This window comes from Tupaia chinensis, unplaced genomic scaffold (assembly GCF_000334495.1).
Source record: "Tupaia chinensis unplaced genomic scaffold, TupChi_1.0 Scaffold000539_1, whole genome shotgun sequence".
NCBI lineage: Eukaryota > Metazoa > Chordata > Mammalia > Scandentia > Tupaiidae > Tupaia > Tupaia belangeri.
Genome location: NW_006160052.1, coordinates 6,293,071 through 6,316,237, shown reverse-complemented (window position 1 = coordinate 6,316,237; position 23,167 = coordinate 6,293,071). Strand labels below are relative to the sequence as shown.

The window sequence follows — 23,167 nt, the reverse complement described above, 5'->3', positions numbered from 1 at the left end:
TCTTCCCTCCTCCCTACCTTCATCACGTTTCCTCTTCTCACCGTTGGAGCGAGGGATCCCCAGGATCCCATTGATGGAGTAGGATCCCACCGGGTCATTAGAGGCGCTGGACACAGGAGGGGAGGCCGTGCTGGGAACTGGATGAGAATAAGGAGGAAATGCCGTCAGGAGAACAGTCGTGGTCGTTGGCCAAAGCCCCAAGGCTGGGCAGAGGGAAGCAGAGAACGGAAGGTGGGGCGAGGAGCCCATCCTCCCCTTCCTCCTCTGAGCTTCAAGGGGGAACATGTTGCCACATACAGTCCAGGTACTGACCGCTTCTGTCCAGCCTGGGGCAAGGGATAACCAGCCAGCCCCGGGCTTTTCCCGCAGACCTATAGATTTCACTGGGGCCCTCAAGCTCACCCCTGAAGAAGCAAGGGGTGCAGGTGCAGGAAATGCCAAAGCTGCCTCAACCCAGAGAGTGCCTCGGCAGTTCTGCAGCAAGCACGGCTCCAAGGAGCCTTGCACCCATCCAGTCCCTAGGCTGGAAACGCTCCAGGGAACCCCAGTTCGTGATCCCTCAGCCTCTGGGCCGGGTCTTCCCCATCCTGGTCTGGAGTCTGTGGCTTCCTAAGACCTGTCTCTGATATCCTGGGAGACACAGGCTGGCCCTCGGGCCCCAGGGACATGCAGGCCTCCCTCCCAGTAGCTTCTGGTCTTGGAATCACTTGAGAAGCTCATTTTCCCAGTCAGGCACAGGCTCATGAACCCACTCAGCCCATGGTGACCGACTCAGGTACTGCCCGGCCAGCCCTCCCTCCTAGTAAACAACAGCTCCTGCCAGTTCCCGGAGGGCTGGGACCGGCCCTTTCTACTTCTTGCTGGCGAAGACAGAAGGGAACAGCTGCCAGGAGGGGCAAGAGAAACAGGTAGCCATACCTGCATCTCTCAAACTCTCAAACCCCAGGCCTCATTTATGGCTATACAGCACCAGGTGCCCTTGGGTCGCAGGGAAGCCAGCCTGAGTGTGCAGGGCGGCTGTGGAAGGGAAGCATCAACCAGCGTTCTGGAAGGCCTGGGTCAGGGCTATGAGAGCCCCCGCGTGAGTCAGTAAGGAAGTAGCCAGTGGCATGGCAGGGAGAGCCCACATGGCTGGTTCAAGTCCCAGACCCTGGTTCAAGTCCCAAACCCTGCAGCTTGAGAAAAACACTAGGAGGACCAGCAGATGGCATAGCAGTGATGTCACCGGACTCCCACATGGTCCACTGTGGTTCAAGCCTCAGGCCTGATGGCTTGAAAATCATGCTGGGTGTGTGTGTGTGTGTGTGTGTGTGTATGTGTGTGTGGCCAAGATCCTTGGAGGAGAACGGAGGAGAAGGGATTGTGGTAGGGTCATCCCCCAGGGGGTGATTTCTCACTTCCTCTCTCATTGTCTCTGTTTCTCTCTCTGGCAAGAGTACATGCCTTAAGGCAAAATTGTCTTTAAAGAGAGAGAAAGAAAGAAAGAAAGAGAGAGAGAGAGAGAAAGAAAGGAAGAAAGAGAAAGAAAGAGAAAAAGAAAAAGACATGGGTGCATGGTATTTATGTGTACCTGAAAGCTCAAGAGGAGAATGGAGGAGAGGGATTATGGTGTGGCCGTACCCCTTGGGAGGTGATTTCTCACTTTCCCTCTCTCTCCTCTGTCCCTCTTCAGTGACTGCATGTGTCCTGTAGCAAACTTCAGAAGAAAAAAAGAAAAGGAAGGCAAAAAGTATAGCAATTTTTTAGCGAGAGAGATTTATGCAATAGGGCATGTGCACTCGCCAGAGAGACAGAGAGACAGAGAAAGGGAAAGTGAGAAATCAGCCCGGGGGGGGTGGGGGTGGCCACAACACAATCCCTTCTCCTCCATTCTCCTCTCAGATATTTGGGCATGCACACAGGCTCCTGGCATGAGTTTCAAGCTGCCGGGCCCACGACTCAAACTGTGGTCAGCCATGTGGGAGTCCAGGGCCTTATCACCATGCCACCTGCTGGCCCCAGTATAGCAATTAAAAAAAAGGGGGGGAAGAAAAAAAGAAAAGAGAGGACACAGGCAGAGGCGAGGTGCTGTGGGGATATGGAGAACGATCCAAGTGAACTAGTCCCTCTTAGGGTGACTTTGAGCCCTAAAATCTCAGGGAGAGCAGGACTTAGGAAGTCAGATAACCTTGGACCTCACTGGGGTGGGCAGTTCCCAGGGTGGGGCTGTGTTTCCTGGCTTCCCTAGGCTGCCGGCTTCCCCTCCCCAGGGCTCTTACCGATGGTGTGGCCAGGGGCAGTCACTCCCGTCCCAGCCCCATCCGGCGTTGGGTGGAAAGGCTGCTGGACTTTGGTCCGGATGATCCTGCAACGGCATCACAGCGGCATCACATCACACGCCTCCTGCCCAGGAGGACCCTCTCTGAGCGCCGCGGCTCCCTCCTCACCCATCTGGTCCCTGCACCCCTGCCCCTGAGCACTGCTGCAAGGCGAGGTTCCCCGAGGCTCTGTGGCTCAGACCCAGCGGCCTGGACCAGACAGCCTGTGCTCTGTCCTGCCCCAGCACTGTGCGCATGGCAGTCTGGTATTTGTAGAAAGGATCAGGGTGGCCGACCAAGTGGATCGGAGCAGCCTTTCCCTCATGGGGGGCGGGGGCCTCCCCTGGTGGCCATCATCCACCTGTCCCTCAGCCACGCACTCATCTCCTGCTGCCGTCAGGACAGGGTCTGAGGTCATTTGGGAGCTGGTTTTCCTCCTAGGACCCTCGCAGCTCTCTAGAGTTGAGGGAGGCGGTGGTTTTCCCTGTCTTACTTGGGCTAAGGTAGGCAGGGAAAGGCTGGGTGGCCTTTTTTATCCTCAGGATCCCAGCACAGTTCCTGGATCCTTTGCAGAGATAAGGCCCCGAACAACCTCTTCCTGAATCCACCTACTGCCCTCAAACTAGTCAAAGCCCTGTCCCCACCCGGCTAGCTGCTCAGTGGCTTCCTTCTCCGAGGCCTGCCTGGGTCACGGCTCTTGTGTTGAAAAGCCCGGTGCCCTCTCTGTATGCCAAGCTGGGAGGGGGCCAAATCCAACATTCCAGGGCCTTTCCACTGACCTAAAAGACCGAGATCTCAGGGATGCAAAAGACTGACCCCGGGGCCAGGACCGAGGAAAGCTCCTCTCTACCTCTGGTCCAATTAGGAGCCCCGGAAGCCGCTTTCCCCACAGCACTTCTCCCCACTGCAGAGAGGTGCGTGAGCCCTGCTCACCCCAACCAGCCAGGCGGCACAGCCATAAACCGTTCAGCTCTAAGCAGCTTCTGCTGAGCACTCATGGGCAGGAGAGAGAAGGCCACTGCCCCGTAGAGCTGGAAAGGAGGCAGGGCAGGGCAGAGATGGCTTACACGCAGAGAAGCCACGTTACCGAGGGGCACTGGGGTTAGTGCAGATGACGCAGAGGAGTGTCCCCTCGGAGGGGGAGTCACTGACGGGGGGACCTGATGCAAGACAAAGCTGAGCAGGGCTGAAATCCAGGCTCGGAGCACAGTGGAAAGGGCGGCGGGCTCCATGCCAGGGCCCTGAGTCCTGGCTCTGACACTGCTACTAAAAGGCCACCTAGCCTTGGACTTTCCACTCAACTCTGCACCTGTTTCCTTGGCTGTAAAATAAAGGGGTTGAGCTCTCCCCCAGCAAAAGCAAAACAAAACAGCCCCCAAACATAATTCTACCTGAGACCAACAGATGAGGAATACAGAACAGTGGTCCACATGCCCAACGGAACGCCGTTCTGCCATTAAAAGAATGAAGAACTCCCTTCATTTGTCGCAATGTCTATAACCTGAATACTGTGTTAAGTGGGATGAGCTGGGCACGGTAAGACAGCTACTGCATGGTCTCACTCGTACGTGGAATCGAGAAAAGAGGATCAAAGAATGGGAAGTGGAAGAGTGGTTACCAGAGGCTAGGGAGGGGAGTGGGGACGGGAGGGTGGGGAGGCTGGTCAGTGGATAAACAGTTACAGTTACATGGGGAGAATGAGTTCTGGCACTCTGCGACATAGTAGTGACTGTAGCTAATAATAATAAATGGTACATTTCAAGATGGCTAGAAAGGAGGATTTCTTTGTTTTGGGTTTTTTTCTAGAGAGATTTTTGCTATAGGGCACGTGCACTCGCAGGAGACAGAGAGACAGAAAACGAGAAATCACCCCCCAGGGGGATGGCCACACGGCAATCTCCTCTCTGGATTTTGGGCATGCACACCCATGTGCCTGGCATGAGTTTTAAGCTGCTGGGTCTGGGACTTGAATTGTGGTCGACTACATGGGAGTCCAGCAATGTGACCATATGTCATCCGCTGGTCCCTAGAAAGGGGGACTTCGATTGGTATCGCCACAAAGAAACGGTAGATGTTTGAGGTGACGGGTATGCTAATTACCCTGCTTAGTCGTCATGCAATGCATACACGAATTGAAACATCATACTATAGCCCATAAATATGGACAATTAATATGTCAATTACAAAGAGAATAAAACAAAAAATCCACAAGATTCTAAGATGAACAAAGAAGCAGAGGGGAGAGCATCAGAAGCAGGTGCCAGGGCGGGTGGAAGTAAGTGTGGGCACCAAGTGAGTAGCTGTCACAGGGCTCGATGCCTAGACGCAGCCAGGAACGGCGGGGGTGTGGAGTCAGAGGAAACAAGTCTGGACACTTGCACGCAATGGTAATAACAGCTATTTCCACTTACTGAATGTCCACGATGTGCCAATAGCATATACAATTATCTTACTTTTTTTATCCTATAGGGCACATGTGCTTGCCAGAGAGAGAGAGAACTGTCGCAGAAGAGAGGACCACGCCACGATCCATTGGGGCGGGATCATCTAGGGATCCTAGGATTTTAGGCACGCATGCTCATACACCCTGCGTGTTTCTCAAGCCACCTGGTCTGGGGCTTGAACTATTCAGTCAACCATGTGAGATCCAGCCACCTTAACTACCACGGCCCTATAACTTACATTGCATGAAGGGACTGCATGGGAAAGTAGAAATCAATGCCTCATTTTTTCATGACAAGCGTTTCCATGAGCTTTTTGAAGATGCCTCCTGTATACTGCTGTGAGTTCTCACGACACCCTCCAAAGTAAATACCATCGTCCTTGCTGTGCAGACTGGACACCAAAGCTGACAGAGGCCAAGGGGCTCACTCAAGATCACACCGCCAGTGAGGACAGAGTCACGATCCTGTCTCTGAAACCCATGCTTTTTAGTTTGTCATGCTTCCCCCAACATGCGGGGATGGGATTTAGAGGGTGTCAAGCCATGAGTGATTTCCGAACTAGAGGAGACATGTCAAAGCCGATCCCAGGAAAGCAATATACAGGCCTAAGAGCTGGTCTCCGGAAAGAAAGGGAAAGATCTGAGAGACCCTGTGAAGGCGGGATGGCCGGGATCTGGCCACTAGCTGCAGTGCACTCTGCCTCTGTGCACCTGGGGGCTTGGCGCCAGGAGTCAGGACTAGGAGTCAGGGAGGTGACTGGCTTTGGGGGGAGTGGAGCTGCCTGTCTAGACGACCAGTGTTTGGGCACAGGGGACTGTCCCGATGCACGTGGCCATGCCGCAGCTGGCCCGGCAGAGATGGTTCACGGAGTTGCCCAAGTGCGTTAAAGGGACGAGAGACCTAGAGTGGATTCTGGAGTCCGCCTGCTTCTAGGGACAGAGGACCAGAAGTGACCTTGCAACGGAGCCAGGGAACTGGTCTCACAGAAAGTGGCAGAACTAGGGCAGAGGGCTTCACCTACGTGGATGGAGAACAACGTCTCCAGGAAAACATCATCTACTGCCAATAGCAACACGAAGACTGAAGGGAATCGTGGACAAGAGGCACAGACTGGGGATCTGGGCAGACACCAGGGACCTCAGGGCAAGCGTCTGGAACACGGGCCAGAGAGAATGAGGTTAGGGGGTGAACAGGGAAGAAAGGAAGGCGGCAAAGGGAGACTGTTGGCTTTCGAAGCTTGCAGAAACGGACAGGAGAGGACGTGCGGAGTCGGAGGGTGGAACTGGCAGCTGGGAGGGCAGAAGGCATTTTAGCTAGGAAATGGCTGGACGGCTTGCAGGCTGAGGAGGGAGAACCAGCAGAGAGGGCCAGGCTGAGCTGTCGGAGACTCGATGGCTGAGAGCAGGCAGACCAAGGAGAGGACAGGACGGGGAAGAGAGGGGAGTGGTGAGCCAGAGATGGCGTGTTTTCAGGTGGCCACAGCTTCAGAGGGGTTTTACGGCCTGAACTTTCAGCAAAGCAGAAGGTAAGGTCACCCCTTCCAAGGGCGGAGGGCGGCGGGGGAAGGCCGGGTGTTCACACAGTGGGAAAGATCAGGCAGTGGCTCAGGGCAGTGCAGACTCATCCACAAGAAGAGTCCAGGATGCTGAGCAGCTCAGAACAGCTGCTCCCCATTCACTGTAGCAAATGCTTCTGGGGTCTCCGAGGGCCGGCAGGGGGTCTGGTGTGAGGCCTCATGGGCTGGACTAAGGGAACCCCCGGGCTGGAGCCAAGGGAGAGAGAACCAGAGGGGCTTGAGGAGTTTCTGTCTTTGTTACCAAGAGCCCTGACCCTGGGGCGCTGAGGCGGCGGTGATGGAAATCACTACTCCCTGACAGCAGCGTGGAGGTGCGTGGGAGAGGAGCGCAGTTGTGGTCTGGAGTCCACCCACGGCTCGGGCAGCGGGCACTGCCAGTCCCACAGCTGACCTCAGCGAACTGGAGACCTGGGACTGTGGGAGCCTTTTGGTCATCCCATGCCCTCCTGCGTCCCCTGTAATGATCTGACACCTCATGGCAATATACTAGGAGTTGGGGTGGCAGGTGGTAAGGTGGTTAAGAGCACTGGATTCCCACATGGCAGTCTGCGGTTCGAACCTCAGACCTGGTGACTTGCTTTCTCACTTTCTCTCTTTCTGTCTCGCTCTGTCCCTCTCTGACCAAACTTTTTTTAAAAAAATAAGTAAATAAATAAAGTTAAAATAATGTTTATATATAGGAGAGAGAGTTAAAGGACGAAGCGACGCAGTTGTTTAGGATGCCGGCCTGATACGATTCCCTCATGCTCCCCCTTCTCCAAGTCTTTGTTATATTTGTTTCCACAAGACAGCCAGACATACCCACGTCCTCCATGGCCCCAGGCAGGCTTGACCCAGAAGGTTGAGTCCTCACATATGGATCCTTAAGGGTGTAGCCAGGGCCCCGGAGGGCTCGTGTCAGGAGCTGGGAGGTGCCGCTTGTCCCTTGCAGACAGCCTGCGCGGCCCGGGGTCCCACTCCACTTCTCTTCCCAGGTTGCTTTCCTCCACGGCGTGCCCTTTCTCCTCAGCCATTTCTGAGTTCGCCCTTTCCTACAAAGGCCTGGCCTGGGCCCAGCATGGGCACTTCAGGCGCCGAGAGCCTCGCACGCTCTCTGGGTTGTGAGCGGAGCAGGGGGAGTGAGAGTTGGGCTCTGGGATCTGTCTGCCGGAGTCTGAATCCCAGCTCTGTTACTGCCTGTGAAGCCCATGGCAGTTTCTCACTCCTTCCTCTGTAAAATGAGGTAATACTACTATGCACTTCGTAGGCCCGTGGTGAGGACTAAGCAGGAGAATCCGTGTAAGAGTGACCAGTGTGAAGGCTGGCTCGATAAATGCCAGCTCTAATAATAATGATGACCGTGAGTCCGCTTCCTGTGGGTGACTCCTAGGCTGGGCTGCTTTCAGTTTAGGGCCCACCCAGGTGCAGGCAGAGCTCCTCACCCAGGATGCCCCAGCTTGGTCAATGCAGGTGCTCCTGAGACCCAGGGGAATGCTAAGAAGACACAGCAGCAGAGGTCACAGCCAGACCCCAAAAGAGGTTGCACTGGACTCTCAGAAAGACAGTTTGGAGACTGGATCAGACTCCACTTGAGGGCCCTGAGAAAGGTCCACAGAAGACCCAAGAGATGCCAGGGCTTCAGAGCAAAGGAGGACGAGGGAGGTGGCGAAGTCACTCCATTTCCGGCTACATTCCGGAAGGCCTCCACCTCCCACCAACTTGGAGCTCCAGTCTCCTGGGCTCTGCGAGTTAGAATGACAGTCGTCCATGAGTCTCCAGTTAACAGCTGGTTACACTCAGAGGGAGACGCTCTCAGCCCCTAGGAAAGCACTAGGGGCCCTGCCGCTGCTTCTGCTCCTCTCCTCCCTTCTCTCGTGCCCACCTGGGCTTCATTCTCCGTCTTCTTTGTCCCTCTCTCCATCACCCTCTCTTTGTCTGTCCGTCTGTCTCCTTGCACCCTGAAGTCCCACTGTGGCTCTGTGAGTGTATCGATTCCTGGGAGCTGGGGGAAAGCAGGAGGCAGGGCTGGGGTGCAGGCTCAGGGCTGGAAATAGAAGGCTATAAATTATTTGTGACAGGAAAGCAATAGTGGCAGAGTGCTGAGCACAAGTCCTGTGTCACTATTAGATTCCTTTTAGCCTGATGACACTGTAAAAAAGGTTAAGTGTCTGCTGGAATCGTACACCTGGGGGGCCGGGGCAGCCTGGGAGCAGAACAAGCCACTGAGAGCAGGTATATCAATTCTCCAGGCCAATAATATTCCTCTCATTGATCGCCACGCAAAGTTCAAAAATCTCATTACAGCCAGGCAGACCGGGAACTTTTTACAAATCAATAGAATGATATAATGTATGTATACTTAGTACAAATGTATCTATTCATCTATCCATCCATCCACGGTCCGCCTCAGGGTTTCCAAGTTAACCTACCCATCATATTATGTTATGTTATGTATGATGTTATATTGCATTATATTATATGATAATAAATGATGTGTAAAAACTCCCCTGAGATGGAGACAAAAAAGAGGTCCTATTAGCATTGAGGTGACCTCAGAAAGCTCACCTAGGAGGGAATGAGGTGGCAGCACTTCCAGGACTGGGCTGGTAAGGATTTCTAGAAGCAATGCCATTTTCATGGAGGCTCCAGTAATAAAACCTACTGTCTACTGAGTACCGACAATGTGCTAGGCAATGTTCAAGCACTTCAAACGGTTTCCTCATCCTCGTAACAACCCATTTTACAGACAAGGCATATTACTGCCTTCCGAGGTCACCTACTTAGTAAATGGACAATCTGGGATCTGCATGCAGGTAGACTAACTGCGAGGCGCATACCCTTATCCACACCCCAAATCCCAGTATGCAAACTCCTAGACTCTACTTCTAGTCTCTTGTTCTGTTGTATTCCAGGAATGAAGGGTCAGGGGCTTCTCTGAACCTCAGTACCCCTCGCTAGGAAATGGGATGATGACAGCGGAAACCACTGCTGGCGGTATGGAAACACGGATCTCCAAGCGCGTCCCCGTGACATCTTGTCCAACCTCCTAGAACAGACCGCCTTCCTCACTTCAGAATTACGTCCGAGGCCAATAGCAGCTGGCAGCAAGGCTGCTATCACTGGTTTGCTCCAAAGGTCTCAGAAGCGAGACGTCAAATATCTACAAGCACTGGTTACATCCATGTCCGAATCAGCTTACGCCGTGGGGAGAACTGCCCACGTCGCCGTCTTTGTATAAAATATTAAATAGCTGGTGTGGGGAAAGCCTGTCCTGATTTGGCAAATCGAAGGAAGTCCACGGTAGAGAAGTTTCGAACTGGTTGGCCCCAGTGTGCACTGAGCCAGACGAGTGATGGGTGGGGTCCCGCGAGCGACTTCAAGGTGCCTGGGTGTGCTAGACCACTCTGGAGAACAAAACTGCAGTTGCTTCAGCAGGGGATATTTTGCACAACTGATGCAGGTAATTGCTTCAGTTCAAGTCTTCGGAAACTGCCTGTGTCAAGGCACGTATCCCTGGCTGGGCCCTGAGGCAAGCTAGCAACACAAACAGCTGGAAACTTTTCACAGCAGAACCTCAAGCGAGAGATCATAGATCATCCAGGAAATTTTTACTTCTCCTGAAAATGGTTTCTATTCCTGAGACGTCTAAGAAACTAGAATCCTCTCCACAGATCCAGGGAACTAGAATCTGAAACGAGAGAGCCTGTCCCGTGGCATGGTGGCTGAGGGAGCCAGATCCCACATGGCCAACTGCACAGTGCAGGTCCTGGCCCTGGCAGCTTGAGAAGTCAGTGTGTGTGTGTGCATGCCCAACGTCCTGACAGAAGGCAAAAATGGAAAAGGGACTGTGTCCTGGCCATGCCCCATTGGGGGGTGATTTATCTCTCTCTGTCCCTCTCTGGCAAGCACACATACTCTCTGCCTTATAAACAACATGAAAAAATTGTAAAAAAAGAAAAACTGAAACTGTCTTTCTCCTCCTCAGGAATCCAAAAGAAACAGCATCCACCCAGCCCATGGCCTCCCCACTGGCAGCCCAGGGGCACTTCGCGCCTGCCCCGTTCCATAGGCTCCAGCTTTGCGGCTCACGCACTGCAGGGCTGTTTGCCCATGCTCCCTAGGGAGCCTTCCAGATTTCAGTTTGGACAACCGAACGCATGACAGGCAGGGCTCTATGCAGGGTCAGGCCATGCTCAGCACTGTGGGCAGGACCTTCCATTCTGGCTGTAGAATCCGTTCTGAGTTGCCAGCATTCCTCCCAAAGTTGTCCAGAACTTCTGCCTCTTTTGTCTCAGAACTCGTAACGGAGCTCCAAGGAATGAAAACCCACCAAAAAGCTTGCAGAAGGGTTTCCTCAAATTGTAGTCCTTGTACTAAAATCCCAAAAGTGCTTGCAAACCCCTGGATCCTACCTCGGGCCTTTTGAATTAGAATTTCTGAACTCTTTTAATATTTAAGAAGACTAGGGGTCAGCAGAAGGTATGATGGTTAAGGCTCTAGACTCCCACACGGTTGACCACAGCTCAAGTCCCAGACTGGGTGGCTTGCTTTCTCACTTTCTCTCTCTGGTAAGCACATGTGCCCTATAGCAAAAACTAAAATATGAATAATTTTTTTTAAATAATTATTTAATTTTGTGTATTCATTCATTTATTTTAATTTGACCAGAGAGAGACACACAGAAAGAGAGAGAGAGAGAAAGTGAGAAAGCAAGCCACCAGGTCCAGGATTCAAACTGTGGTCAGTCATGTGGGAGTGTCCAGTGCCCCAACCACCACACTACTTGCTGGTCTCTTTTTTAAAAAATTATTATTTATTTAATTTTATTTATTCATTCATTTATTCTAATTAATAAATTTTTAAAAAGAATTCTTTAAAAAATAAAATTTGAAGGGCCAGCAGGTGGCGTGGTGGTTGGGGCACTGGATTCTCACATGGCCAACCACACTTTGAGCCTTGTAGCTTGCTTTCTCATGTTCCCTCCCTCTCTCTTTCTAGTACAATTTAAAAAATAATAATGATGAACAGACTAAAATAATTTTTAAATAAGTAAATAAAATTTGAAAAGCTTAAGCCGAGGAGTGAGAAAATCACCCTTCTGATATACGAGGGACCCTGTGGGAGGAAGCCTGGGTTACGAAAGTCCCTTCCTCAGACTCTCTCAGCCCACATTTCTCTCCACCTGCTAATCCTCACTCCAAAGTCAGGTGACAACGTTGCCACAGTCCAGGAAGCTACTGGGTTCTCTGTGAAACTAAGCTTTAAGTTAAAAATGAAAACAACTTCAAAGTAGTTTTTAGTACACTTCAGGTTGATGAATTCCCAGTGGGTTCCTTAGAGACCAGGTGCCTTTTCTGCATCCGCTCAGCCGTCTAAGACTGGCACTGAGGAAGATAACCCTTCCACCTGGGAGCTCAGGCCAGAGACAATTCACCAGGCTAGATGGGCCCTGGGGCTGGCCCAAGGGGCCAATAGTGGTGGTTTATATGATGAATGGTAAGCATATGGATTGATTTAACTTCAAGATATGCATAGGTCTAAAAATTAAGGGGCAATGTGGTTAACTAACCATTTGGAAACCAGTCTGCAGAGCATGCCAAGCCCAGAGCGTGACCAGACTGGCTCCTGTCGCCACTGGCCCTGCCCTCGTCTGTCAGGGCTTCTGACGAAAGCTGGGTTCCACCAGCTGCTCACCTCGCTGTCCTGCCTGGGAGGCTCCGGAGGCCTGGGCTGCCCCTGGAGTGAATGCTGTGCTGCTGGGGGTCATTGCTAGAACTAAGTCTCCTGCAACACGCCTGTCTAGTCTCTGTGAGCGGAAGGATGCCTGGATGGACACACTTGGGCGGCAGCAGGCCAGGGCCTGCTAGTGACCGCCAGGCCGCCCCTCACCTGCTCACCAGTATTCAAAACCATGCCATCGGTCTCTCTCCTCTCCTGAACAGAACGGGATGGGGCTAAACCCTGCGACTGCTTCCTATCGCCAGCAGGACAAAGCCAGAATTCCTCGGCTTGGTCTTCTAAAACCTTCCCAGTCTGGCTTCGCCCCAGCTCTTCAATCTACATCTCTGTGTCCCCCCTTTCCCTCGGGGTTTTCTTGCTTCCTCGGTTTATGCTGCGTTCTCCCCCAGACCCTGAACCTTCGCGGGCAGACATCACATCTATTATTCTTACGACTCTCTTTCTAGCACCTTGCAGCCGTACTCGGCGTAATGTGAGTACTATTTCTTTAAGAATTATTTTATTTAACTTTATTTATTTATTTTCATTTGACCAGAGGGGGACACAGTAAGAGAGAGAAAGAGAGGGAAAGTGAGAAAGCAAGCTTCCAGGTCTGGGACTCGAACCACAGTCGGCCATGTGGGAGTCCAGCTCTCTTAACCACCATGCCACCCGCTGGTCCCCCTTAATAACTATTTTTGAATAGTAAATAAATATTATTATTAATAATTATAACAATAACACAATCTTAAGGGACGAAGGGGGGTAAAAAGTGCTTGCTATATAGCAGGCACTGTGCTAAGCACTTTACATGAATTATTTAATTCTCCTGACCACCTGTGAAGGCTGATCCCATTCTACAGATGTAGAAGCTGAGGCTCTGAGAGGTTAAGTAACTTACTCACAGTCACACAGCTGTTAAGGAACAGAGGTAGCATTTAAATCTCGGTATCTCACTCCAGAACCTATGCCACCAACCATTAGGTAGAATAACTCAGTCACATCAAGATCAGATTAGGGCTAGCCCCGTGACATGGTGGTAAGGCAGCTGGATCCCACGTGGCTGACAACACAGTTCGAGTACTGGACCTGGCAGCTTGAGAAACGTGCCAGACGTGTGTGTATGCCCAAAATCCCAAAAGGAGGGAAAGGTGGAAGAGAAGGGATTGTGACGTGACCATTCCCCATGGAGGCTGCTTTCTCGTTTTCCCTCTCTTTCTCTCTCTGGCAAGTGCACACTCCCTCTGGCAAAATTAAAAAGAAAAGGAAGAAAAGGCCATAGAATCTAAGCAGCTCCACTTGAACAGAAGAGTCGTGTGTACTATTAGTAAAAGTAATGACTATCGTTTATTTCCTGTTCACTGTACAGCAGGCATTGTTAGTATGTGCGTTTTCTCATTCAAATCCTAACTACAAATCTGTCAGCTAGACATGCTCTCTATTTTATGTCAGCGACAACAGAGAGGGAAAGCAACCTGCCCAAGGTCACACGCTTGATAGCACTGGAGCCAGACTTCGGATGCAGGCCTGTGACTCCAGTGTCCGCAGGCTGAACCATACAACCTCTCCTGAAATTTCATACTGATACTGCCGTGTGCTTATCAACTATTTGGGCATGAACACATTTTTTTAAAAGAATGATTTATTTTATTTTATTTATTATTATTCTTTCATTTTACCAGAGAGAGAGAGAAAGAGGGAGAGTGAGAAAGCAAGCCACCAAGTCTGGGACTCAAACCACAGTCAATCATGTGGGAGTCTAGCACCTTAACCACCATGCCACCTGCTGGCCCCATATACATTTTTGCTTCAGTCTTTTCATGACCTGGACATCTGAGCTAACGTGTATAGAGACGATTACCAGAGATCACGTGTGGCTGTGATTCCAACCACACTTACCGTCCCCTAGTGCCGTGGGATGATAAGCCTCATGGCTGTGTTATAGACGAACGCAAGTGTCGGCCAAGTGTTTGTAGGTTTCAGTGTGTTCTACGTGCACTGGTAGAGTTGGGCATAGATTTCCGAATGGCATCTATTGATCTATCTACTGGATCGCTGGGAAAGTCATGATGCATTTTTGCATAGAAAAACAGAAACGTACACCATGACTTCTCCGACAACCCAATCGTTTCCAGAGTGCGTTCCTGGTTACAGGATGATACCAAATCAAGACTAGTTTCTCAGTTTCTACGTCCTCAGAACCCATTTCTATGATTACTGTATCTTTATATTCATGTCTGCTCCAATGCATTGATCCAAGATTTGTAAGAGTGGATGTATTTATCCACTATTTATACTCCCTGAATATTTGCCAAGTTATGCCCACTTCTGTCAGATACGTAAGTCCCAGTGAGACTCCGCACCTGCCACTGCTCCCTTCCCAGGGCGTGTGAGATTCTCACACCCCAGCTGCGTGGTTAGACTGGCCCAGGCCTCGGTATTGATGTGCACAAATGCACATTTGTATACCTGTGTATCTCTCCGTCCATCCATGGCCAGGATGTGTTGGGGGTAGGGAATGTGGAAATGAGAGAATTATTAAATGCCAAGTAGATGTGCAATAAATTCCATTGATTTTATAAACTCCAACTTGTCTTCAGTCTCCTTCCATTCTTTATCCTGGGGGCATTGCAACAAAAACCTATTTTAAATACCTTTGCTTCCCCCCTCCCCCTCCCTAAAAAAGTGTCAATATTTTATTTGGATTTTTAACTTCGCTCCATAACAGTTGTTTGACCTCCTGACTCGTGCGAGTCACATAAATTCTGGGACTTTATTCAGGAGCCATGTTCCTGCTATTGAATAAGCAATTTGGGAGGGTGAATTAATGACTTGTGCTGTTGCTGGAAAGTCCCTGAAGAAATATTAAAATTGCTTGCAGACTGAATCGATACTCAGTGAACACCCAGCAAGAGGGCTTCAGCTCCGGAATGGCCAAGAAGGCAGAGCTCAGTAAAGGAAGGGGAATTCCTGCCCCCAGCCTGGCAAGCTCTCCCTGACCCCCCACCCTGTCCGTCCCTGGAGTTCTGTCGTTTTCAGTAACAGTGAAGTCTTATTAAACCCCAGCCAGGATTGAGCTGATTTGTCCTGTCTCAGGAAGCAGGCTCAGGGGACAGCTTACTCTCTGCTAGCCACGAGAGCCTGGAGGCCTCACTGGAGGTGACGGTCTGGATACATGCACCTGCTGGAGGAAGGGGATGGCGTTGCTGCTTTCCAGCAGGCTGCACCATGCCAGGGAGACTAGCTGTGGCCGCTTCTGCTGGGTGCCCAGGAGGGCTGCGTGTTGCACTGCGGGCTCCGTCTCTGTGCAAATCTGAGCAATGTTTCCTGTGGCTCGAATGGCCGCAGGATTTGAGCCTTTGTGTAAGGGTGTGCCTGTGGGATGGCCGTCTCGAACCGTGCTGCGTTCCTGCTATGGCACTGTGTCCACACATTCTGGCAGCCGGGGTAAGGTTTGGTGTTTTGAGGCATTGTATCGAGGCGACTGCACTTTGTGAAACACTGAGTAGGAGGAATTTGAGCATTGTTTGGTGGCAGTGTCTGTGTTTCTGCTTTGAATTATTGCATTCATTGATCATATCAGCATCTTTTTTTTTTCATAATGTATGTCTCAGAGATTAGGTTAATGGGTGTCTCCTTGGTGATGTGGGTTGAGTAATGATGTTGGATTCGGGTGGTGGCATATGATTCAGTAATTGCTTTAATTGCCTTCTCGGTGTGGTTTTGGGTGAAAGAGCCCATCCTTTAAGTTTTTAGTTTGCTCTGGCCTGGTCATTTGCACGACTCCTTTCCAGAAGGAAGATTCTAGAAATGCAGGACAAGTGTCTTCTTGAAAGCCAGCTGCCCCTGCTCCACTGAACAGATCTGACTTTACCACACTGCACGAGTCCTGGTGCCACCCTTCCTACATGTGCCCAAGTGGGAACGTTAACCCCCTAGGCCAATCCTGTGCCTGTCCAGAGTTTGCATCCCAGGTGAGACTAGGAGAGGCCGGATGGAGTTAGGTTCCCAGTAGGAATAACAACATGAACTCTAGTTCCAAGAGTCCCCATTCTCTCCACACTATGGCCTGGCCATCAGCATTTTCCTCCTCCCCACTCTCCCTGGATGCCGCGGCTCTGCAATGGCGTGGATACACCCTGGCCGAGCACAGGCACACACACTAGGCATGACCTTCTGCCGGGACTCAGGGTCTTGTTCTTAGCTTGCAAGTAAACAGAGGAATACACAACTGGGCATGAGACTGCAAAATCTACAGAGCTTCCTAAGAGATTAGCCATGCCTGCATATCCTCTGATAGATGTGAAGACAGTGTAGTGGATAAACACATGGGTTTTAGAGCCAATACTGCATGGGTTCAAATCCTACTTCTGCTGCTTAGTCTGTGACCTTGAGCAGGCTGGTTAATTTCTCTGTACTCTGGTAACCTCATTGGTAAACAACCGATAAAGCCCTATGGGGTTGTTTGTGAAGCTTAAATCAATTAATAAATGTAACATATTTATCATAGCTCCTACCTCCGTACGCACTGTTAGCTATGATGACGATGAACATACAGACTCATGAGTGCAGAGGCATCAGACTACCATATGCATGTGTACAAACACACGCATACCTGTGTGCTGAAGTACATAAAATCCTAAGACAAGGGGTCAGAAAGTGGTGTGGAGCTTAAGGCACTGGGCTCCCACATGGCCAACCACGGTTCAGGTCCTGGATCTGGTGGCTTGAAAATCATGCCAGGCATGTGTGCATATGTGCCCAAAATCCAACGAGGAGAACAGAGGAGAAGGGATTGCAGTGTGGTCATCCTCCTCCCACCCTGGTTGGGTGATTTGTCACTTTCTCTCTCTCTGTCTCTCTCTACTAAGTACACACACCCTATGGCAAAAACCTAAAAAAAAAATCCTAAGATAAATTAAGGTGTCTGTGTGTTCGTGTATGGGTGTTTTCAGTAGATACGTGCAAAAAGTATGGCAAGTGGCACAGGGTGGGGGTAGTTTTCTCTTTGGCCTCTGGTCCATTCAAACACTACCAGGGGTCTGGGGTCGACAGAGGACAGCACCAACTCTGTGGTGATAAATAGGCAGAAAGGAAGATGGTAATCCTCATATATGCTTTACACTTGTTAAAAAATCTTTGGATGGGAGGGACCAGCAGGTGGCGCGGTAGTTAAGACGCTGGATGCTCCCACATGATCAACCATGGTTTGAGTCTTGGACCTGGAGCTTGCTTTCTCACTTTCCCTCTCTCTCTTTCTCTCTCTGGTCAAAATAAAATAAATGAATGAATAAACAACATTTAATAAAATAATTCTTTAGGAAAGAAAATATTTGGGTGGGGGCCAGCAGGTGACACAATGGTTAGGGCATTAGACTTCCACATGGCTAACTGTGACTCACAGTCCAGGACCTGGCGACTTGCTTTCTCACTCTTTCTCTCTGTCTCTCTCTGATAAACTTGCTTGCCCTATAGCAAAAATTAAATAATAAATAAATAAAATTAAATAATTGTTTTTTAAAAATTTAATAGGGATGGCAGTTAGCATTGTGGTTAAGGCACTGTGCTCTCACATGGCTGACTAAGGTTTGGGTCCTGAACCTGGTGGCTTGCTTTCCCTCTCTCTCTGTCTCTTTCTCTCTCTGGTCAAATTTTTAAAATGATAATAACAAATTAAATGAAATTAAATAATTATTTCTAAAATTTTTGGATGATTGAAGTCTTAGGATACAAATTTAGCCTATTTAAAATTTTACTTTCTCAGGATCCAGCAGATAGTGTAATGGTTACATTGCTGGACTCCCATGTAGTCGACTGCAGTTCGAGTCCCAGACCCAGTTACTTAAAACTCACACTGGGTGTGTGTGCATGTGTGCCTAAGATCTCAAGAGGAGAATAGAGAAGAAGGGATTGCAACATGGCCATTCTCCCAAGGGGTGATTTCTTGCTTTCTGTCTCTCTGCCTCTCTCTGTCTCTCCAGCAAGTGCAAGCACCCTATAGCAAAAAATCTCTCTAAATAAATAAAGATAAAAACTTAAATTTTACTTTATGGACTGGCCCCAAAGTGCAGTGGTTAAGCATTAGGAGCCAAATCCCACGTGGCTGACTGTGGTTCGATTCCTGGCCATGACAGCTTGAAGAATACTCTGGCTGTGTGTGTGTGTGTGTGTGCACGTGCACGCGTGTGCACCCATAATTCTGACCAATGGACAAATGAAAGAAAAAAGACTGCAGCATGTCTATGTCCCATTGGAGGGTTTTCTCGTTTTCTTTCTCTCTCTAGTGAATACATGTGCTCTCTGGCAATAGAAAAAGGTTACTTTCTAATTCCAAAAATCAGGACTTTTACCAGCTAATAGTTACACATAAGGACAAGTAAAATCTTGGTATTCAATGTGAGAAAAGGGGCCAAATAGTGGCACAGTGGTGAAATGCTACGCTCTGTGAGATAATCCATCGCAAGTGGGCAGGTTCCAGCTTCAAGTCGGAAGCCCTCCGTGAGTATGCGGGCACATGCCTACCCCTGCTCTGGGGCTGGCTGAGGGCTCACTGTGTCAGGACCCTGTTGAAGACGCGGTCTTTCTGTCTTTTTTGCTCATGGAAGAAACAAATAAATAAACTTTTAAAAGTTTTTGAAGACTGGGGCCACAGGTGGCGTGGTGATTAAGGGCGCTAGACTCCCACATGGCCGATCATGGGCCAAGTCCTGGACCTGATGGCTTGCTTTCTCACTGTCTCTTTCTCTCGCGCTCTCACTCTCACCCTGTCCCTCTCTGGTCAAACTAAAATAAGTAAGTAAATTAAAAAGTTAAATAAAATAATTCTTTAAAAACAGTTTTTGAAGACTAAGGAAGGAGTCAGAAAGGCATAGGTAAGTGTCTGTAAGGGCGTTTGGGTGCGGATCTTAGGGAAGTCTAATGAGCTGACTTGTTGATCTAACTATAAACCATAATCAGGAAGAAGTTGAGGCAAGAAATGGAATCGAAAACAAAACCTGTTTGGATCAAGCGATTGCCAGACTTGGAAATGAAATGAGGCTAAAGAAGAGAGAAATATTGGGTGATTGAGTCTAAATTTAAATGTTTTTTTTTTGAAAGTCATTAACAGGAAAAATGAAAAAAAAGAATGAGATTGGACCTCAGCTTCATCTCTTGGGACTTCTCATAAAAATAGGAAACACATCCCTATGGGCTTGGGGAACTTTGGTTTTCATTTTGTTCTTGTTGGTCATGGAGTCAGTAGACTTTGTAGTTGTCTAGTTCCTCTGAGCCACTGCACCAAGGAAATTAAGTCCACAAAGAATTATCCCTGTAACTTTTTCTTAAAATCGTTTTCCCCTGGGGCTGGCAGGTGACGTGGTGGTTAGGGCGCTGGACTCCCACATGGCGGACCGCAATTTAAGCTCTAGACCTGGTGGCCTGCTTTCTCACTTTCTCTCTCTCTCTCTCTGGTGAATTAAAATAATTCATTATTAAAATGATTACATTAGTAATTTTTAAAAATTGCTTACCCCTTACCAATGGAAATGACTGCAATGATGATCAGACTGCCATGCCGCCCTGGAATATTCGAATATGTGGCACCATAGTGGATGGATGTGGTTTGAATTTTCAAAAAAATGTGCTTGTTTCTCCCTCTCCTCTGTCCTCGTTCTTTGTCTTATCTCCCTTTTTTCCTCCTCTTTTCCCCTCCTCTTTCTGTTTACCTCCCTTCCCTCTCCCGTCTATGACATTTAAGAATCAGAGGAACCCTTCAAACCCATCAAACAAAGGTTTTTTTCCTACTACCGTTTCATTTTGTCTTAAAAAAAAAAAAAAAGAAAGAAAAAAAAAACTACAAAATGCAAAGCACCACAACCCATGGAAATGCCATGAAGCCCGGAAAATGCCAACCTTCAACTCCTCAAGCAATAGCAGACTGATTCCAGAGAAAGCGTGCACAGTTTTGTGAAGTATACACACATGTGCACACGTGCATACACACGTCCACAGAGTCTGGGCTCTCAGAGTGGGCAAAGGGGACCATTACCTGACTGCTTCTGTTCAGTACTGAGTCACAGAGGGTTTGTTTTGTTTTGTTTGTTTTTTCCTGGCAATACACAGAGCAGGTCCCCTTCCTAAATCCTGCTTGGCCCACAGGGGACTATAATTCTCACCAACATCATGACCCACAGTCCTGTACCCAAAATATCCTTGTGACTCTTTGGAGACTTTTTAAAATTATTTATTATTATTATTATTATTATTATTATTATTATTATTATTATTTTGTTTGTTATAGTGCACATGCATTCACCAGAGAGAGGCAGAAAGAGAGAGAGAGAGAAGGAAAGTGAGAAAGCAAGTTGCCAGGTCTGGGACTCAAACTAAGGTCAGCCATGTGGGAGTCCAGTGCCTTAACCACCATACCACCTGTTGGCCCCATCTTCAAGATGTTTTTATTTCAAAGAGTCAGTGTTTATGCCCTCATATGGGCATAGACATATAACAAGAGATACAAGCTTCATTATTACCATAATAATAATAACGAACATTTATTGAGCACTTAATATCTTCCAGGTGCAAGTCTTTCTTTCAAATTTGCTGGAAAGAGCATGTGCACTCACCGAGAAATACAGAGAGATAGCAAGAGAGGGAGAGGGAGGGTGTGCTCTCCAATGGGGCGTGGTCACACAGCAATCCCGGCACCTCCACTTCCCCATCCTGCCAGGATCTGGGGCATGCACACACACATGCATCTGGCATGTTTTTTAAGCCAGCAGAACTGAGATTTTAAGCACGGAGTTGACCATGTGGGATCCAGCTCCCTTAACTTCCAGGCCGTGAGGCCAGCCCTGCCATCTACAATTGCAAGCAGGCTTGTGTGGATTAACTCATTGAACTTTCACAAAAACTGAGGAGACAGCGACATGATTATCCCATATTATATGAGAGGGCTTGAAAAGGTTCATGGAAAATACACATTATGAAAAAAAAAAAAACTATTCATGGATTTTAAATTTCTTTTGCCCTAAAATAAACTCATACTTTAAAAAAATTTTACTTAATATTATTTATTATTATTATTATTCAATTTGAGGAAGGGAGACAGAGAGACAGAGAATGGTAGTGAGAAAGCAAGCCACCAGGTCTGGGACTCAACCATGGTTGGCCATGTGGGAGTCCAGTGCCTTAACCACCACTCCACCTGATGGCCCCAGTAAACTTTAATCCTAGTCTTCCACCAAGTTGTTGAAATCCTCTTGTCTGAGTGAGGAAACCGAGGTCCAGAGGAGATAGGAGACTGACCTGTAACCTCATGGCCAGTGAGTAGGGAAGCTGGATCTCAACTCTGGGCAGCCTCTCTCCAGAGCCCGCTTGCTTGTGCTATGTCATGTAGTTTTATGTGAATTGCCTGGCACATAGTAAGTGCTCAGCAAAGGTTTTCTGAATGGATGAATGAAAGAATAAGTGAACAAAAAGCCATGCCATTAAGAACCTGATATTCTCAAGATAGCAAAGTAGACTCTCTCATGGAAACCAAGTCTGCCAGACAGCTTGGGCTTATTTGGACACGTGGTCTGCCCTCCTGGTCAATATTTGGAGGAAGGAGAGTGCCCATCAGCTGTGCCGATTCTGTAACTAACGGCTGACCAATCCTCCGGCTTGTTCCCAGCCTCCCTTCAAACCAGAAACCAGACCCGAACGCACCGAAGATGTTTCCTAACACTTCATTTCCTAGGACAGTGCTCTCCCAAAACAGGTGCTTCCCAGCATGTTGATTCCATGCCTGGATAAAAACTGGGAAATTCAATCAATGACGTGGCCGTTTCTAAATCGCCGGATCTTCGGCATCGTATTGACAACCTTTTATAGATGATTGACTACAGTCTCTGGTTTTCATCCAGATGTTTGGAAGTTGCCATATCCACTAACCTGTTTGTCAGCAAGTGCTCAAGCATTTCCAAGAGATATAAGTGAGCACGAAAGAGGAAAAGAAGGATCCGGAATAAAACAGACTACAGAGGACAGAAGGAGCAGCTCGTCGACAGAAGCAGTCGAGCGGATGTCGTTCTGGGAATGGGCTGCTCCCTTGGAGATCCATTCGAACTTGCATCCAGCTCGCTAGAGACTCGTGTGCTTAAAGACCTTTGAAAACCTCATATGCCTGAATCCTTGACTGTCTCTGGAATGGTACCCCGCCAGAACCGTGCCTGCCTGCGGTACCGCCGATACCCTCTCCACGCCGATGCTCTCCGGATCCTGTGCCTAAGAATGTCTACGGATCGCCAGTCCAAGCTGTAGATTTCGCAAAGCTTGGAGTAAATCTGGTTTGTGCCTTTGTGTGTGCACCCCTGTCTGTGATTTAGGGTTCCCCCTTCATCCTCTCTCTTCCCTGCATTTCTTTCTCTCTCTACTTTTTAATACTGTTTACAACTCCCTTATCCATGGAGCAGCACAGCGATCTTTCACTGTCTCTAATGGATATGCCCAAATGGTTTTTCTTACCCAGGTTTTCTCTCTCCTTGATTTAATTTACATTTTAGTAAATATGAACGTTGGATAGCTCCATTCAACTGCATTTAGGGTTGCCAATGGGATCGTGGCGCTAAAGGACTCTCTGTAAGGGACATTTGTTTATTCGTCTAAGCAGCTGGCTCCACCGGCGAGCAGGCTGCGTGCGTGCAGGCGTGCGTGCACGCTGTCCCCCTCAGCCTGCACGTCTATGCTTCACTGCCCCATGTCAATGGTGCTCGGCGCTGGCAGGAAGAGCCCAGTGAAACCGGGATGTGGACAACAGCTGACCCTCCAACTGCTGGAGAGAAATCCAGGCCGTGGACCCTCCCTGCCAACGGCCACGCAGCCAGGACCAGGCTAACATATGCCTGGCAGGGCTGCTTTCTTGAAATCCTCCCTTCCACACAGCTCTTCATCTCAGTGCTGCAGAGGGGGCTCCCGGTGGTAAGATCCACAAGCGAGGCATTGGGGATCTGTTCTCCTAGAGGTGCGAATTGGTTGGGAGGGAGAAGGGAAGCCAAGACAAGGTCTCCCCACATTCCTGGTCACCTACTGCCTTTTCTCCTGCTCTTCAATTCTTTCTCCACCTTCCTTCCATTTCTGACTCTTTTTTTTTTTTTTTGAGAGGTTTTGCTATAGGGGGTGTGCGCTTGCCA

General features: G+C 49.1%; 1 protein-coding gene across 1 annotated transcript in view; it reads right to left on the bottom strand.

Moving 5' to 3' along the window:
• PAX2 (paired box 2) overlaps positions 1-23,167 on the bottom strand; it is a 103,038-nt gene that overhangs the window by 63,547 nt on the left and 16,324 nt on the right. The window contains exons 4-5 of the mRNA XM_006157392.1: positions 2,259-2,344; positions 18-137 (exon numbers count right to left, since the gene is read on the bottom strand). Coding sequence (XP_006157454.1) covers positions 18-137; positions 2,259-2,344 — 206 coding nt within the window. The remainder of the gene's footprint in view (positions 1-17; positions 138-2,258; positions 2,345-23,167) is intronic.